Genomic DNA, 19,050 nt, shown 5'->3' on the forward strand with positions numbered 1-19,050 from the left:
AACCTCACTTGCGGAGATTAATGCATAAGCTATAAGATCTGCATACCTAAGTCTCTAATATGGCTTGATGACTCTTCTCGACCTATCTCTTGACTATAGGTAGTCATTGACAGTTTCCTCAACTTCCTCAGCATCTTCTGCTTCTTCTTCGACTTCTTCTGAAATATGCAATTCAGCATGAACTTGCTCCACCTTAACAGGAATCTCTACATGTTCCATCTCTTCGTCAGATATTTCTACACTTCAACCAACATCATCATTTTTCTTGAAATCCACTTCAGCTTCGTTGAAAACTACATCTCGACTGGTGATACTCCTCCTGTGTGACATGGCTCTAGGAACCATAGCCTATAAGCTCTGATTCCTTCAGGTTATCCCATGAACATGCATTTCAGAGCTCTAGGTTCGACCTTGTCTTGTCAAATGTGAGCATAGGCTACGCATCCAAATACTCTCAATTTTTCGAGATCTGGTGTCCCGATCAAACTTCTTCAGGTGTCTTCATATATAATGCAGTCGAAAGACATCTATTTATCAAATATGTTGATGTCGAAATAGCCTCAGCCCAAAACACCTTCTTTAACCAACCCTAGTCAACATACATCTAACTCTCTCCAAAATAGTTCGATTAAACCTTTCAGCTAAAACATTTTGTTGTGGAGTATCTGCAGCAGTTTTTTGCCTTGCAATACCACAGGTAACTGTTAGTTACCAAATTATGTTAATATTTAGGTTAATTTTTGGTAATTTTCAAGTCTTTTTGTGCTAAGTATTAGTATTTCATATTGTCGAATAGTTCTTATCTCTGCAATTTTTGTTGGAATTTGTAGTTTTGCTAGATAGATGGAAGCTTGAACCATGAAAAATGAATAGAAGATATTTCAAGACCAAATGCTAGGAATTCTGGAAAAAGGTACCGCGCTAAGCACGGTAGTAGCGCGCTAAGCGCGGTTTTGAAGAAAAGATGGAAGTTCTGGCAGAAACTTCCACGCTAAGCCCGGTCTAGAGCCCGCTTAGCGCGGTTGGGCGGTTTGACTATTTTGGGATAGCGCGCTTAGCCGGCTTCATGGCGCTAAGCGCGGTCTGAGAAATTCTGTTTTTCTATTTAAGGAACAGAACAGAAAATGTGTGAGGTTACACCATTTTAAGAGCCAAAGAACCCTAATTTTAGTATTGCAACATAGAATCAAAGAATCGAAGCATTGATCGTCGAGAAATCACCGTTGATGCTTGCTTTTCTTCCTTCCTTCCTTCTTGTGCAAGCTACCATGTCAATGGATAGCTAAACACTTTTGGTGTCAAGGCTTTGATGTAATCTTCCTTACTTTTTGTATGTTTTTCTTATGAATATTGTGTATGAACAAGTTGTTAATCAATATAGATGATCTAGTTTGCTTTATCTTAACTTTCCGTGGTTTAAATGTTTGTGAAATACAGTATTTCAATCTTGATCTAACTCTATCATCTATCAAACATTAATTCTAGACATAGAATTAATGGTTGATAATCACTTTGTATCGGTTTATAAACGTTATTTGTATTATTCAATCGGTTGAGAAATTGTTGGTTGAACAATAAGGTAAATCTTGTTATAACGTTGCAGAAACGAACGGTATAGACGAACGATACGTGAAGTATTGATTGATAACGACTTCATACGCATGTTTGTAGGAAGACATACAATTTTAGGTTGATCTAATCAAGTCATGATACTTTTCTTTAAAACTTAGAACTTTCCTTATTTAAATATTTGCTACTAAACTTGTGAATGATCTTTTACCAAACCAAACCCAAAGTAACTTTAACTCAAGACAACATAAACTATAGAACGGCGGTGATATCGCACCAATCCCTGTGGAAACGATAAACTAAAAGTACTCCAATATACTTTCAACAGTAACACAAAAATGTCGAACGCCTCATTGCAAAATTCAAGACCATTATCAGTTCTTAACCTTTTGACCTTTCTGCCAATTTGAACACACCAGTATCCGTACAAACACACGGGTGTTCATATCAAAATTCCTGTGAACTAACGGATTATTACGTTTTTTGTATAATTTAGAAACATACGAGTGTAATGGGTCAGTACCCATACGAACGCATGTGTGTATATATCAGAATTTTTGTGAATCCACGAGTTATTAGATTTTTTTTGTCTAATTCAAAAAAATAAAAATAAAAATATTTTAAAAATATATAAATCCAAACCCGAGAAAAATTTATTGTTTTTTTAACTATTTATATTAGTAACATTATTATTTTGAATTTTTTAATTTAAAATACAACATTTTTTATGATAATATATACAAATTTGAAATATATATTATTAATGTAAGACAATTTTGGTAAAAATATTTTATTTTTCTTTTAAAAATATGTATTTTTTTTAAATAATAAGCTTTTTTGGTAAAACATTTTGTTTTCCTTATGTACATTTTTATTAAATTTTGAAAGAAAAGTGTGCATATCACACCAGTACTCGTGCGAACGCACGAGTAACCATACCAGAATTCATGCGAATTCACGGGTTTTTTTTTTTACAATTAAAAAATAATAAAAGTATATATTTAAAATAATGTATGAATCCGAACATGGGAAAATGTGTTATTTTTTAATTATTTATGTTACTAATAGCTTTGTTTTGACATTTTTTAAATTTAAGATACAATATTTTTTAAAATTACATGTAATACAGTGGTACCCGTGCAATTGTTTCACATAAAATTAATGATAAAAAATATTGAATATTAACAGAAATATAAAATTATTGATCAAACTATTTAATATTAACGGAAATATGAAATTACTAATCAAAATATTGAATATTAACGGGAATATGAAGTTACTGGTCAAAATATTTAATATTAACGAAAATATTAAATTACTGATCAAAATATATTAACGGATACATGAAGTTACTGATCAAAATATTGAATATTATCGGCAACATGGAGTTACTAATCAAAATATTTAATAATAACTAAAACATATAATTACTTATCAAAATATTTAATAATAATGGGAACATGAAGTTACTGATAAAAATATTGTATAACAATAGAACAACTTTACTATTAATTTATATGTTTTTTGCAATAATTCCAAAGTAAAAATAATATTTATAATATATATATATATATATATATATGTATATATATATATATATATATATATATATTAATTTAAATATTTTTATATATTGAGAGAATTATAGGCACCTATTTATTATATCTTTTAAAAATATATATTTTATTTTTATTATATTTTTGGAACAAATGCGTGTATCAATCCTCTTTCATATCTTAATATTTATTTTTTCATATAATTTTTATTTAATTTTTTATACAAAATAAATCATTTAAAACAAATGAGCGTGTCATACTAGTAATCGTGCAAACATACAGATATCCGGCTAGTTTATAAACATATGCTTATGTCATATATGTCCTGATGGGAGACTCTTGACATTTTCTTTAGGAATAAATTATAGTGTAGTTTTAGGAGAACTGGATTCATAAATAAATTGTGACTCTTCCTTATAGATAACCTATTTTGATTCTTCTTAATAAACAATGTTGAAACTTTTTGTGATAATTCACCTTGGATCTTAAGATTAACTCAAAGAAGATCACTCTTTATAACTCTCATATTAGTCTAACTATTCTCTCTTACAATCAAATAATCATCTACAAAGTGAAAATGATTTGTTATAAATTCATGAAAACCAATAAACTTGACATTAACACCAACAAGACTAGGATTTTGGATGTTTACCTAAACAACTATCAACAAAAACTTGAAAATATGAAAACCCATATTGTCCAACATGGATGACAATAACCTGAAAACCCATATTGTCCAAAAAGGATGTTTAAATGATTACCCACATTAAACTATTGATAAAAATCATAAATGGAAGAAATATAATAAAAGTTATATTTTGTACTGGAATAATTTTACTAAGCCCAAGAAAGGATAATTCATCACAATAAGTGGCTAATGGCCCAACATATTAATAGTGGGCGAGCGCTCAAAAGAAGTAACAATTGTCATCCAGAAGTAGCAACATTGATCGCCGAGAAACGACAATACAAGTCGCTCCGTTGGGCCATTAAGACTAACTCCACTGCTCAATTACTAAATTGACACGAGAGATGACATATCCAAATGAAAACGGCTTGAGGAGATAGTTAAGGAGGAAAAATGTGTCATCCTTGATTCATGGGAGAATGAATCCTCCTTCTCCATGTTTTTGGAGGGGGAGCTAGTAATTGGTCTCTATCCCAGACCCAAGAAGCCTCTATAAATGTCATAGTCTTATGATAGAGGAGTAATATCCAATATCTCTAGGGGAAATCATATACATGGTTTCGCACAATCCTACGTGACCTAGCTCTCAAACACCCTAAACGATCATACAATCTTACACTACGATGGATTGTTCTCATTGTAATTTTTTAGTAAGTACAATTGGCGATCATCACGTGGCCTCGTGAAATTGACTTGGGCCACATCCATTCTCATTCACTATCGTCTTAGTCGTCATTTTCAACATGGTGGCTGAATTAGGCGCCTCATCTTTAAAAGTTAGTTGTCATTATCAAAAGTTGATGTCCTTAAAGATATATCACTTTAGGTTAACTTAAAAAACAAAGTTCCACAAGGTGCACCACCCATCTTCGACTAACGCACAAACCATTCCTTCTCCATGAAGTAACTTAGCCTTGAAATCTTTTCTTGCATGTATTCTACTAGCGCACCCATGGACCTAGTCTAGCAAGCTTAGCTTGTAGATAAATGGTCTTGGCAATATCTTTGTGTATTGCTTGGTGGTTTTCAGTCCTTATCACCCGTTGTTTATAAATGTGCAAGTAAAAAGTCAAAACAAGTGTTTTATCATTTTTCATTGATAAATTAGATATTTTTATATTGATTACTTGTAAAATAAATTAATAAGAGCCTACATATTTTACGTAATTTTGGCACTTATCAATCGCCTCCTTCATGATCCAATAGAGTTCAAAGTCAAACTGACACAAGACGTGTTAAGAAAACAAGAAAAAAAAACAAGCAAAAGCATACAAATAAATAAAAAACAATTAAAGACTAGCTACTAGGAAACTACTGAAAGAGAAGAAAATTCTAGCAAAAACACCCACTCTACGAAGCATCACTCAATCAATGATCCAGTTAGAGCTCAAACCTTCAAACCTGCATCACTCAATCGATGATCCAGTTAGAGCTCAAACCTCCAAACCCGCATCACTCAATCGATGATCCAGTTAGAGCTCAAACCTCCAAACCCACCATCAACAGGTCCGGGGAGACCCGACAATACCGGGTCAACTAAACACCTTTAGATTAGGTCAGAACTCTTGACCCACTTAAGATTTAGACACATAGGATTCTGAAACCGATTATAAAAAAAGAATGAGTTTAATGTTAACCAGCTGAGAAATCATTGTCAAGACAAAAACATATTTTTATCCTCCACCTCTTTCACATTTGTTGACGTTTCACAAAATAACTTATCATTATACACATCAAATGGTCCAGATGCCAAATCACAACAAAACCCCCACATGATTTGATCTTAGATTCTAAAGATAAGATAAACTCAAAAAAAAAACAAATCTTAAACTCACTAGGAAGAGCCAATTACACCCAAATCTCATTTAAAGATCTTATACCAAATAGTCAAATACTATAAAACAAATTACAGATAAGCCAATTGCCACACAAGATATAGGAGATACCCTTTAGGTTGGCTATGACTTTTTGCTTAAACAGATTCCATAGAAGAAATTTGAATTAACATTTATATCTTTCAACTAAATTTCTTTGCCATCAATATGTTCAAAGGCTCAATAAATAACTTAACCTACTCTTCTAAATTTTCCTACAATGATTCTTATGACATTCCTTCAAACTCAAGTTAATATCTTTAATAATCACCATATAAAAATTCTTTATATGTATGTAAATGTGAAATCATTCTCTCATGATTCTATCGTTTTACAGTTGTAAATATTGACATATCAAAACTCTAATGAGTAATGACTATATCAAATTGTAAAGTACACTATATATATTTTAATATTTCTCAATAATTTACTACATGCAATAATGATAAATATTTAATATAAAAATAAAACCATAAAATATTTAATAATCCATTCTCAACTACATACATGGTACTGAATCATCATTTTCATAACATAGCTTCCCATTCAAATTGCTCCACTACACCCAACCATGTCTACAGTCAACTTAAATGAATAGCAATATAGTATAGCATAATCAATTATCAAGCAAAACCAGCTTTTTTTTTTCTTTAATAACTTGTGACGTGCATTTCAAAGATTAAAGATTAGCTTTCAATTAATAGCACTCCACCTATATGCTACAAATTCAACCCTTTTAAACCTCAATGAACTTAGACGCAATAAAGGTTCAATTCATCTGATTTTGTTCTTATAAAAAATATCTGTTAATTAATTACTAGTAAATGATATCTATATTTTTCAATAGTTTGCATCTCTGGTTTTGATTCTTAGCTGTTCTTGAATCTTGATGTAGACTGTGGGTGGGATCAATAAATAAATATATATTTAATTTAATTTACTTTAATAGTTTTCAGTAGGATTTAATTACTACATCAATATTAAAATATTAAATGTTTTAAATAAATTATGATAATAAAATAATTTAAATTGTGATATTAAATTTATTAATAATTAATATTACATTTACATGTTTATTCTTCAAACAAAAGAAGAATTAATTAATATTTGTAATAATGTAATTTTTACATTTATAGAAAAATAAATAATATCATTAAAATTATATTAGTAGAGCTCTAATTAATAGAATTGAAAATTTGAAAGATATTTTATAGAGAAACAAAAGATTAATTAATTTTCATACTGATGCATATTTAAGGAAGACGTGCATGTCAGTGTGACCACTTGTTAAGAAACAAAAAATTAATATATCATTAATAACTTCAAACACAGCTACTTTATTTTTTTGAAATATCATAATTCTTATATGTTTATATCTACAAAATATTATAATTCTTTTTATTTTTATTTTTGATTCCTAACTTGTTAGCTCACTTTTCATATTAATTAATTAAAATGTCTATGTCATAGAATCATAACAAATGCTTTAAGGGATTCAGAATCCTTTCGACCAACATGAAACTATTAATTATGTATAGAGTATTATGTTAATATTATATTTGATGCATTAAATTAATATTATATTTTCTAATATAGCAGTTTTTTATTACGTCAGTATAAAAAGAAAACAAAAACAAACTCCACATACCCACTGTGTGGAAATAAATAAATTGATGATTTTTGGTCAATCTCAATAATTAAGTTTATCTAGGTATCATGGTTAGTCTACAATATCTTCTTAGTTCATATGAGAAATTCATTTTTAAGACTTAGTATTTTTTTTATATGTTCCTGTTTTTCTTTAATGTCAACTCACCATTTTTCCTAACCACTTGAAATGTGTTTAATAATTTATTTATAGTTGTTTACAGAATCATAAAATAGGTTTGATTTTGGAAAAATAAATAATTTTCATTTTTAATTTTAATTATTATCAATTATACAAATGAAGTTTGGAGTATAAATGATATAGTGTGGAAAATCAAATTCTTGATGTGGAGATGATCCTCTTTTGGTGATATTACATACTCCAAGTGTAACTTTTACGTTTTTTGTAAAGACCCGTTGTCTTTTTTATCGTGATTGTATTTGGTTTGTAATATCACTTTTTTTGTCGGTTTTGTGCCGGTCTTGTGTATCAAAGTTCGAGAACCCTTAGTTCTCCCGTTAATATAATTCTTGCTTACACAAAAAAAATTATACAAAGATTTGACTTTGTGTTTATTTGTTAAAACTTGTGTAAGTATGTAAATTAGATACAAGTTGTTACTTTTACGAGATTTGTGAGGCTTTTGTTCTAAAGAATTTCAAGCCTCCTATTCTAGAGACCTTTGACGAAAAAAGGAACCTTGAGAACACTTGATCGCAATTGAAGTGTAAGCTCTTATCAGTAACCCTAAAGAATGTTGCACTGAAATGGTACACAAATTTACCTCGGCATTCCATTAAAGGATACAATAATCTTTTTTGAAAGATTGGTTAACCATTTTTCGAGAAAAAAAATCAAATGATGACCAATGCAAGTATATATATGTTCAATGTTCATTAAGGTCACTCCAAAACACTAACATATTATATCGCTCGTTTCAACAAAGCCACTATACAGATAGTTAATCCGAACTAAAAGATGTTCGTAAGAGCATTTCAGAACAGGATGAAGGTCGGACACTTCAACAAATATCTATGCTGGACACCAACATGCTAGAAGTCATGAATAGTGTCAAATGCTATATCAAAAAAGAGGAAAGAAGTGATAAAAAAGAAGAAAAATGATAATAAATGGCAACCTAACAAAAATGAAAAACTACTCATCAAGGCGTCAAGATAATCAACAACAGAATATGTCAAAATTTCAACGTCGTCATAGAAGGAAGTAGTATGACTTCCCAACGACTTGGTTGAATGTGATAAGGAGTCAATATTGGAGGAGATTATCCAAACCAGACGAGCCACAAAAACCAAATGGATAGATGGGCCCTAGCCAAAGTCAATGGTACTCCTATCATCATACAATGGGACACGATATCGATAATTGATTTCAATTAAAAAGAGAAATTGAAAGGTTAATATAAAGGGAATATTTGAAGAAGTTTGTACAAGACTTTCGACCAAAAACAAGCATGGAAAGAGATGGGAGACGTCTCCTCGATCTCCTCAAACAAAAGACAGAGAGAGCAACTTAACATAAAAACACCTCTCCTAGATACGCACACTCTCAACACTATTGGTGGAGGATTCTCTAGAGGCAACAAATCAAATTTGTCCATGATTGTCATACATTGCCTTCTTAGCAAAATACCAATAGAGCTTTATCCCTTAGGAAGATGATCTAATGGTTATTGAGGTGAAATTTTTTAATTAGGAAGTGAAGAAACTACTGGGAAAAACCTAAGTCCCACATTTTTTTATTTTATAAGCTCTTGCCAAGTGCTCTTTCTTCACACATTTCAAAACCTCACATATATGGTCAGTAACATCTTTCAAGTTTGTTACATGTACCACGCCCTTCAGCATAACATCAAGTACCATTGATGATCGAGTTTGATTCAAGTGCTTAACGACACTTATATCTCTTTCAACAAACCATACTTTCACCTTAGTGCCATTCTCTGTGTCCTCAATGGCTAAGAAGAAAGAGAGGACCACTAACATTTCAAGAAACCCTACGTACTCTCTTGATGTTAACTGCAGCAATGACTCGAAGAGCGAGTCGCAGTCCGCCATCAAAGTTCGTCGTTGATTTCTTGAGCATTTTTTATAAATTCACACTTGAGGGGAAATTTTGAGAAAAATAAGTTTGGGTTAGAAGTGTTGATAAACAAGTGTGGGAAAGTCCTACATTAGTTAAATATAGAGCCCACAAAGGGTTTATATAGAGTGACACCCCTCACCATACAATCGGGTTTTGTAAGGATAAGTTAGACCAAACTCCAATTATATCATGGTATCAGGAGCCTGTCGATTCGGGCCATCCATCATTTATATGTGCACCAAACCCAATAGTGATGTGTGCAAGGGGGTGTACTGGAAAAACCAAGTCCCACATATTGATAATCCGAGCCACCCATTGTTTATATCTATGCACCAAGCCCAATAATGTTGGCATGAGGGGGTGTATTAGGAAAAACCCAAGTCCTAAATTAGTTAAAGATAGAGCCCACAAAGGGTTTATATAAAGTGACACACCTCACCTTACAAGTCGGTTTTGTAAGGATGAGTTAGACCAAACTCTAATTCTATCAAAAACTAATGATCAAACTTCAAAGATCATTTGACATCTTATGATACAACCAAACTCTGGCACATGAATTTTGGTCATCTCAATGAGTTTGGGATGACTTCATAAGAGAAATTTATTGAAGAGTGTTCGAAGTTTCAAGATAGGTTTATACAAGTATTGTATAATTAAAAAATAATAACGTGGTTGTTTCAAGAGAGGAAATATATAACAGAGAGAACCATATACTATGTGCATTCTGATGTGTGGGGTGTGGATCTATGTGCTTACATGTATAAAGCTTAAAGTCCCGCAAAAGACCCATTCGAAGTTTTGATGATGACAAGGATGATTAAAGTCGATGGAAATAGCTTTCAAACTTGATGATGGTGACCTAATAAGAGAAACATCTCATGCCTTATCAAAAAGAGACTCAAGATTAAAGTGCTTTCATGATCATAAGCAATCCAACAAAGAATCTTGAAGCCTTAGATAAAAATGTGAAAGCCCGTCAGGTCGTGTCAGTCAGTCAGTCAGAGTGAATCGAGTTTTGTAAAAGTAAGGAATAATTCTCAATTAATACTAAGGAAACTCTCTCTCTCTCTCTCTCTCTCTCTCTCTCATACACACACACACACACACACACACACACACCCCTTAAAACATATTTTTTTTCAAAAGTATTTATCTTTAACCTCATTTTCTAGGTCAAGCCAAGTGATTGAGAAATTGTCCAAAGACTTTTAGAACTAATCAGTCGATTGGTACCTTATGCCAATCGATTGAAAAAACTTTTTTGAGTCAACCAATCAATTGGAGCATTAAGTCATTTGATTCGATAAGGGATAATCAATTAACCAAGCAATTGGGATAACACCTTAATGACTTGCAACGACTCTATGTCCAATATTTCCTATTTGGGCATGGTAATCGATTAAAAATGACTTGGCCATTCGATTTGAGCATTATGACAATCGATTGGCTCATCAATTCAGCCCATGGATTGTTTCCTTTTCTAATTTTTCCAACTCCTATATAAAGGAGGCTCGCCTCCTCTTCATTTCATGTCACTTTCCAATGATTAACATTTTCTTTGTACTTTATTGCTCTATTTTCTCTTTTTCTCTCTCTAAAATATTTCTCTTCACTTAAGGTTGCCTTAGTTCTTTTGAGTGAAGCTTTGATTATGAAGAAGAGATTGTAAGTGATCATGTTGGTCGTTTAATTATTAAGAGTGTGATACTCTTAAGAGATCGAATTTGGTTCATGAGATAAACCAGACATAAAATCATTTTGGTTGGTTTCTTGAGCTTTTCCAGAAAAAAATTTGTTTTGATTATTGGGATAAGCCATAAATCTCTAGGCGGTTCGTTAGCTTAGCTTGGGGTAAAAGCTATCATTGGTTGGGATAAGCCTATAAAAATCTCAAGATTAGATTGTATTAAGGTTCGTGAACATAACTAGTAAGAGCTCAAAAGTTTATAGTCAAAATCTCAAGAAGATCTCTTTGGGACCAACATTTTTCCAAACTTGGATAACTCTCTAATGCAATATCTTTAACCCTTACTCTCTTTATTTTTATTTTTTTCTGCAATTTACCATTTATTTTATTTCCGCAACTATTTAATCTTAAAGAAACTATTAACACGATCTTAATTGAAAAAAAGTATAAAGTAATCGCAAATTTTAAATACCACAATTCATTTTTCCATTATGAGGTCCTAGGTATTTATAACTTTAGCCTATGATATTTCTTACACGGTTTGGATATACTTCTTCAAGCAGAAATACCAAGTACAAATTGTGTAAGGCAGAGGTAAAGAATCAAACATGCATAAAAATCAAGTACTTGGAGTCAGATAATGAGACAAAGCACATTGATTCAAACTTTTATAAATTTTATGTAAAATATGGTGTTCATAAGTATTCTTCTATTTGAAACCACAACATAATGGTGTGGCAGAAAGAATGGATATATCTAACTGAAAGGGTATCTCCAGTAATGCTAGACTCTTCATGTGTTTCCGGACAGAGGGAATTAATGTTTTACTATCTCATTAATAAGTCACCACGAACCTCTTTGAAATGGGAGTTTACATAAAAAGTATGGACAAGTAACCCCATTGATCTTGAAAATTTAAGGATTTTTGGATATCGTTCATATGTTCATATATCAAGTAGAAATTAGTTTGAACATGATCTAAAAGTCAAAGAAGTATGTATTCATCGGTCATGCAAAGGTTTGAAGGGTCTTAAGTTATGGGATCTAGTTTCAAAGAAGATGGCATTCAAAACTAATATTGTCTCTGATGAGCAGGTCATGTTCAAGAAATTAGTTGCAACACATGTGTTAACACATGAATGGGAAACTTCCAACAATGAGGCGATTTGAATGGATACTGATACACTACCATTGAGTAATGTTCGGGTAGTACTTGAACCAAAAGTTGATCCAGACTCTTATATTGAAATTCAAATGGTCCTGAAGATTTAGATGGAGTACATGATTATTCTCTTGTACGTGGCACAAAGCATCGTCGAATCAAGCCACCAAAAAGATATGGGTAAAAAAACTTGGCAACTTTTGAACTTATTACTAGTTATAATATCTTATCACCTTTGGCGAGGCTATAGATAACACGAATGACATGGTGGAGGATATATAGTCCTCGAAGAAAAATAAAATGTGGAATCTTTTTTAGCTTCCTAATGGAAACATTCTATCTGTTGCAAGTGAGTGTAAAAAAACAATAATAACATTAAAATAAAAGGAAAATATTAAGGGTCGTCTTATAGAAAAGAGGTACTCTCAACAGAAGGGAATTGATTATGATAATATTTTATCTCCGGTCATCAGACATACTTTTATCAAGGAAATATTAACATTGGTAGCCAAGAGAGACATGTTGTTAGCTCAGATGGATGTGAATATAACATTTCTTCATGGTAACCTAGACGATCATACTTACATGGTGCATCCAAAAGATTTTAGTGATACTTAGAAAGACATGTTAGTTTGTAAGTTGAATAGGTATTTTTATCGTTTAAAATACTCTCTAAGACAGTGATACAAGTATTTTGATATATACATGTTTCAGATAGGTTGTAGTAGGTGTGAGTATGACTGGTGTATTTATGTTAGCAGTCTTGATGATGGTTCTTTTATTTTTCTCTGATTGTACAAGGATGATGTCTTAATTGCTGCTAATCATTTATGTCATGTAAATGAACTTAAAATCAAAAGGAGTTTCACATAGAGGACTTAGATGTTGTTAGTAAGATTATTAGGATGGAAATTCATAAGGATAAAAGTGCTAGAAAGTTAAGACTTTCTCAGAAAAACTATGTTGAAAAGGTTTTAGACAAATTTGACATAGTAATTTGAAGGTTATGAGTACTCTATTCACGAAACATTTTTTAAAAAGTTGTTGATTTATAAATACTAACCACTTATTTACATTAACACATAAATATAAATTAAACAAATGATGCCTCCAGATATTGAACAATAGACCAACAATTTACACCCATTTAACTCAACTACCACATACCAATTGAGCTACCCCACCCACCTTTTGACTAAATACTTTTAAGGTTTCTTATTTTAGGGTTGTTGGTTGTTTAATGTGCTATAGTTTTCACTAGACCAAATTTAGCACAAGATATAAGTCAAGTTTGCAAGTAATTTATGTTCAAACTAGGTAAGCGTTATTGGGAAGCAGAAAAATAGATTTTAAGATATTTGAAAGATACAGCGAGTCATGGTATCACATTTAGTAGTGGGTAGGGTGATCATTTAGTTGTACCATATGTTAATTCAGATATGCATGTGATATGAATGATACGAGGTCTACAATAAGATGTTTTTTTCCTCTTGCAGCTCAATGTATTTTTTGGAAGTCATTAATTCAATCCATATTGGTCATGTCTACAACTAAATTAGAGTACATAGCAGTAGATGAGTATGTCAAAGAAGCCTTATGGGATACATAATTGGTTAGGGAATTGAGTGTTGAACAAGGTGGATTTCAGTTGCATTGTAATATTTAGAGCGTCATTTATTTGAAAAATAGTTAGGTGTATCACTCTAGGACCAAACATTATAATATTGATGTGAGATTTCATAAGATTACAGAGCTACTTGCATCTAAATAGACATTACTTAAAAATGTTCATACTTCAAAGAAAGCATCTAATATGGTGACAAAGTCAATCCCCAATGATAAGTTCAAGCTCTACTCTTGAACATTTTACATGTTTTTTACTGTTAGGCATGTGTTATACCTCCCAGTTGCCAGGATGTAGATATCATGTAAAAAAATATTCATATGAATTTATCAAGATGAAGATTGTTGAGTAAGACTCATAGTCATAGAATAGAGGCATGTGGTGGGTGGAGTCGAGCTACTGTAGTGCCGCGAGGCTCGTGTTTGACACAAATGACTATTAGTCCTAATTGATTGTTGGACGACGGTATGGAATGCATGGGGAGATAGACTCCACGATATGATTCAGGGATGTATATATATATATATATATATATATATATATATATATATATGGTTTGTAGTGATAGAGTATGAATAATTGATCGAACTGGATAAACAAACATATTTATGGATTGTGATTTGTATTTTTATTCTCTTTTGTTTTTAGTTGTTGTTCTAACATTAATCTTTAAGAGTTAACTTTGTGTGATTGATTATTTGAGAGAGAAAATCTAAAAATGATAAAATTTTATTTATGTAATAAAAATGTAAGGTAATAGAAAAACTATTTTCATAGAACAACTTGACCTTAAATTTAATGGTTGACTTTGATATAAAAAATAATTTAGCACACTTGGATCAATTAACAGAATTATAACAATATTTATTTAAAACCTTTCTCATTCCAAACTCTATATATAGCATTGTCTCATTTCAAATGTCATATCCATTCTTGTCTAGTAACATCACTTGCTTTGGTACTTTCACACTTTGGCTTCAATTATATTTCAAAATGATTCATTATTTTAAGCTAAACTTCACATGACAGAATGTGCTTATGCAGCTATCTATACTTTTCTAATCAAGTTGACTTTGCATAAACACAAAAAAGACTTTTCTACTACATTACAAAAGCTACTTTCTTTGTGTTTTCTGCATGATGATTAACCAGTTTATGATAATTTTTTTTTGCAGGTGATTGATTAAAATGAGTCAAGTTTTTAGTGATGGAGTTGTGGCAAGAGTCACTGAGGAGATAAATAGCAATCCTTCTTCACATAGACATGCTGAAAATATTATTCCTCATAGGCACAAAGTTGCATCTCCTCCTAGGCAAACACTTTTCCAAGAGTTCAAGCATAATTTCAATGAAACATTCTTCTCTGATGACCCTTTTGGCAAGTTTAAGAATCAAAAAGGATCAAGAAGGTTTATTCTTGGACTCGAGTCTATTTTCCCGATTTTCGATTGGGGAAGAGGCTACAATTTGAAGAGTTTCAAGGGTGATTTGATTGCTGGACTCACCATTGCAAGTCTTTGCATTCCTCAGGTTAGTATCATATAATATAATATAAAATTGTTTCAGCTTTTGTTCATTGTGTTTTGAATGATCATCACCCTTTGAAATTTGAATGCTTTTAATAGGATATTGCATATGCAAAGCTTGCAAATTTGGATCCACAGTATGGACTATGTAAGCATCTTTGCTTGGTCTATAATCAATTATATGATGATTAATTTCGACTTATTAGTTCGGTTATATGATGATGAAGATGATGATGATGATGATGACTTGGTTTCTTTGTTGTTGTAGATACAAGTTTTGTTGCTCCACTTGTGTATGCTTTCATGGGAAGTTCAAGAGATATTGCTATAGGACCAGTAGCTGTGGTGTCTCTCCTGCTTGGCACCTTGCTAACAGATGAAATCCCTAACTACAAAAGTCATGACTATCTTCGTCTTGCGTTTACCGCGACTTTCTTTGCAGGAATCACTCAAATGGCACTTGGACTTTTAAGGTACTCTTATTGGACTGGTAGTAAAATGATTCTTGTCTATGTGTTGTTGTTTCTTGATTGATTGATTGATTGATTTCATTTGAGTTGAATTTCGCAGGCTCGGTTTCTTGATTGATTTCCTATCTCATGCTGCCATTGTTGGATTCATGGGGGGAGCGGCCGTTACTATTGCGCTCCAACAACTTAAAGGTCTTCTTGGCGTCAAAGACTTCACTAAGAAAACCGATATTATTTCTGTCATGAGATCAGTTTTTAAGGCAGCCCACCACGGCGTAAGCTTTCGTTTTTCTTTTGAATTGGCTTATTTCAGCCTATCTATTGTTGGCATAAGTACTTGTCAGACGAGTTTATGAAAACAACTTATGACTTGTTCAAAATTAACTTGTTTTAATCTTTGGTTGCAGTGGAATTGGGAAACAATATTGATTGGAGTAACATTCTTGGCTTTCCTTCTTACAACAAAGTATATTGTAAGAATATCAACAATTTCCCTTCCTCTCTTCATTTCCATTCATTGAACCTTTGTATATGATTATGATTATGTTGTAATGAATAGGCTAAGAAGAAAAAGAATCTCTTTTGGGTGGCTGCAATATCTCCTATGATATGTGTTATTGTTTCTACTTTTTGTGTTTACATTACAAGGGCTGACAAGAAAGGAGTAGCAATTGTAAGTACTACTTTTTTAAAAATTTCTTGAATTTTTTCGACGAAATGAAGCACAAAGACTTAAAACTATGCTATTTCAGGTGAAACATATTAAAAAGGGTGTGAATCCAGCATCTGCTCATGAAATATTTTTCAGTGGACATTATCTTACTGCTGGTATTAGGATTGGTCTGATTTCTGGTATGGTCGCACTCACGGTAAGGAAGTTTATCGAAACTTTTCGTAGCTCTTTTGTTTCATAAACATTTATAGGACATTTGAGACAATTCTGTTAAATGTTTATAGGAAGCTGTGGCCATTGGAAGAACATTTGCTGCTATGAAAGACTATTCGTTGGACGGTAACCGAGAAATGGTGGCACTAGGAACAATGAATGTTATTGGTTCATTAACATCTTGTTATGTAGCTACAGGTACAATAAAAAAAGGACTAATTCAATCAATCATGTTTTTAGCTTCTATCGAGAACCTTGTAAATCGTCTTAACGAGTGTTTGTTTGTGATATTTTGCAGGATCATTTTCGCGTTCGGCTGTGAACTATATGGCTGGTTGTAAAACTGCTGTATCAAACATTGTTATGTCCATAGTTTTGTTGTTAACCCTATTGGTGATTACACCGCTATTCAAGTATACTCCAAACGCAGTGCTTGCATCGATTATCATAGCTGCTGTGATGAGCCTTATCGATATTCAGGCAGTTATTCTTCTTTGGAAGATTGACAAATTCGACTTTCTAGCTTGTATGGGAGCCTTCTTTGGTGTCATCTTCAAAAGTGTTGAAATTGGCCTTCTAATCGCGGTAATCAAACGCCATAGGTTTTTACAATTTTGAGTATCGCGATGTTATTGCAACTGCGATTTAGATTTAAAACCGTTTTTATTTATGCAGGTGGCGATATCTTTTGCCAAAATTCTCTTACAAGTAACGAGGCCAAGGACCGCGGTACTTGGGAAGCTTCCGGGGACAACTGTTTATCGTAACGTCCTGCAATATCCAAAAGCAGCTCAGATTCCCGGTATGCTCATCGTCAGGGTTGATTCTGCAATCTACTTCTCAAATTCCAACTACATCAAGGACAGGTATATAACCAAAAAGTCGTATATTTGATTGGACCGAAAAAACATATTTAAGCCTTTCTGTTTCGATGGAATCGAGGCTAATGAGCGAGCTAAAAATATTTTACAGAATATTGAAGTGGTTGACTGATGAAGAGGCTCTAAGGACAGCGAGCGAATTTGCCAGTATACAGTATCTCATTGTTGAAATGTCGCGTAAGGCTATCATTGAAACACACTCTTTTTAATGATCGATTTTGATAATCGAATTTACTAATCATGCAAATATATTGTTGCAGCTGTTACTGATATCGACACGAGTGGCATTCATGCCTTCGAAGATTTACTCAAGAGCCTCAAGAAAAAAGATGTCCAGGTACTAATCGATCACAAAATTCAATGAATAACTTAAATCAATGAGTTGCTTGTGCGCCAAGAAATGTATCGATAATAATGATACTATTATAATGCATAAAACAACTTCATCAACTTGTACTAAATAAATAATTTCTTATGTTTGTGATGTTTTTGACAGCTTCTTGTGGCGAATCCGGGGCCGATTGTAATTGAGAAGCTTCATGCGTCGGAGTTATCAGGCTTAATCGGAGAAGATAAGATATTTCTAACAGTAGGTGATGCTGTTGCAACTTTTGGTCCAAAGGGTGTAGGTTCTTGAACAACATGATAAATATTTTAAAATTGAAGTGGTTTTTAATTCAGATATGAAGAAAAAGAGTGTGTGAATAAGGTGTAAATGAAGCTCTTAGGAACAATGAAAGGGCATGTAGATTTGTTTTCCTTAGTTTTTGTTTGATACTCAATTGTTTCTAACTTCAATTGATGTCATGTAAAAAGTCATAGGGAAAAAATTGTGTTTTTTATGTTGATTTTATAATATTATACCTCTTGTTTATATGGTGTGGAAGTTGATATGAATATTCTTTTGTGAATTATATATACTCTATGATTGGATTGAGTTATAAACAAACAATTAGAGTCTTGTTGTTTTTGAACTTCTTGATCACATCATGAGGTCATGAAACTACATGTAAACTTTAGGAAATGAATAATTTATGCTAGACATGCATACCAATTTTGGTAAGTCTCTTCTTTGTGTGTAGCCCCAAGCAAAGTTCAACACCTAGAGCTACTTGTGGAGGATTGATATGAGATCATCATGGTAGATCATTAACGGTTTGTTAGAACAAATATTTTAATATATTTGAAAGTCTTAGTTTATAATAGGACAAATAACTAGTTTAAAGAGAGATAAATAAAAAATTTAATGTACTTATTTAATGTATCTCGTGTCAGAATTAAATCAACACCGATGGATCAACTATACATGATCTTAAATTACAACATATAATTCAGTGCGGAAACTAAATTAAAAAACTACACAAGTCAACGGGGGT

The 19,050-nt window shown here is 32.2% G+C and overlaps 1 protein-coding gene across 1 annotated transcript; it reads left to right on the forward strand.

Moving 5' to 3' along the window:
* Positions 1-14,812: 14,812 nt before the first annotated feature.
* On the forward strand, positions 14,813-18,585 carry LOC131625309 (high affinity sulfate transporter 2-like). Its single transcript, XM_058896186.1, has 14 exons — positions 14,813-14,869; positions 15,087-15,441; positions 15,537-15,585; positions 15,706-15,910; positions 16,008-16,182; positions 16,315-16,380; positions 16,467-16,580; positions 16,660-16,776; positions 16,865-16,991; positions 17,092-17,378; positions 17,469-17,659; positions 17,766-17,851; positions 17,935-18,011; positions 18,171-18,585. The coding sequence occupies exons 2-14, from the start codon at positions 15,100-15,102 to the stop codon at positions 18,309-18,311; spliced, it is 1,977 nt and encodes a 658-aa protein (XP_058752169.1). The 5' UTR covers positions 14,813-14,869; positions 15,087-15,099; the 3' UTR covers positions 18,312-18,585.
* The last annotated feature ends 465 nt before the right edge of the window (positions 18,586-19,050 follow it).

Source organism: Vicia villosa, linkage group LG1, assembly GCF_029867415.1.
Source record: "Vicia villosa cultivar HV-30 ecotype Madison, WI linkage group LG1, Vvil1.0, whole genome shotgun sequence".
NCBI lineage: Eukaryota > Viridiplantae > Streptophyta > Magnoliopsida > Fabales > Fabaceae > Vicia > Vicia villosa.

What these genes read in the sequence shown, in the direction of transcription:
- LOC131625309 (XM_058896186.1), top strand. Translation starts at nt 15,100, where the DNA reads ATGAGTCAAGTTTTTAGTGATGGAGTTGTGGCAAGAGTCACTGAGGAG. An exon ending in GGATCCACAGTATGGACTAT is followed by an intron (nt 15,586 to 15,705) that starts GTAAGCATCTTT and finishes TTGTTGTTGTAG; the next exon opens with ATACAAGTTTTGTTGCTCCA. An exon ending in ACAAGAAAGGAGTAGCAATT is followed by an intron (nt 16,581 to 16,659) that starts GTAAGTACTACT and finishes ATGCTATTTCAG; the next exon opens with GTGAAACATATTAAAAAGGG.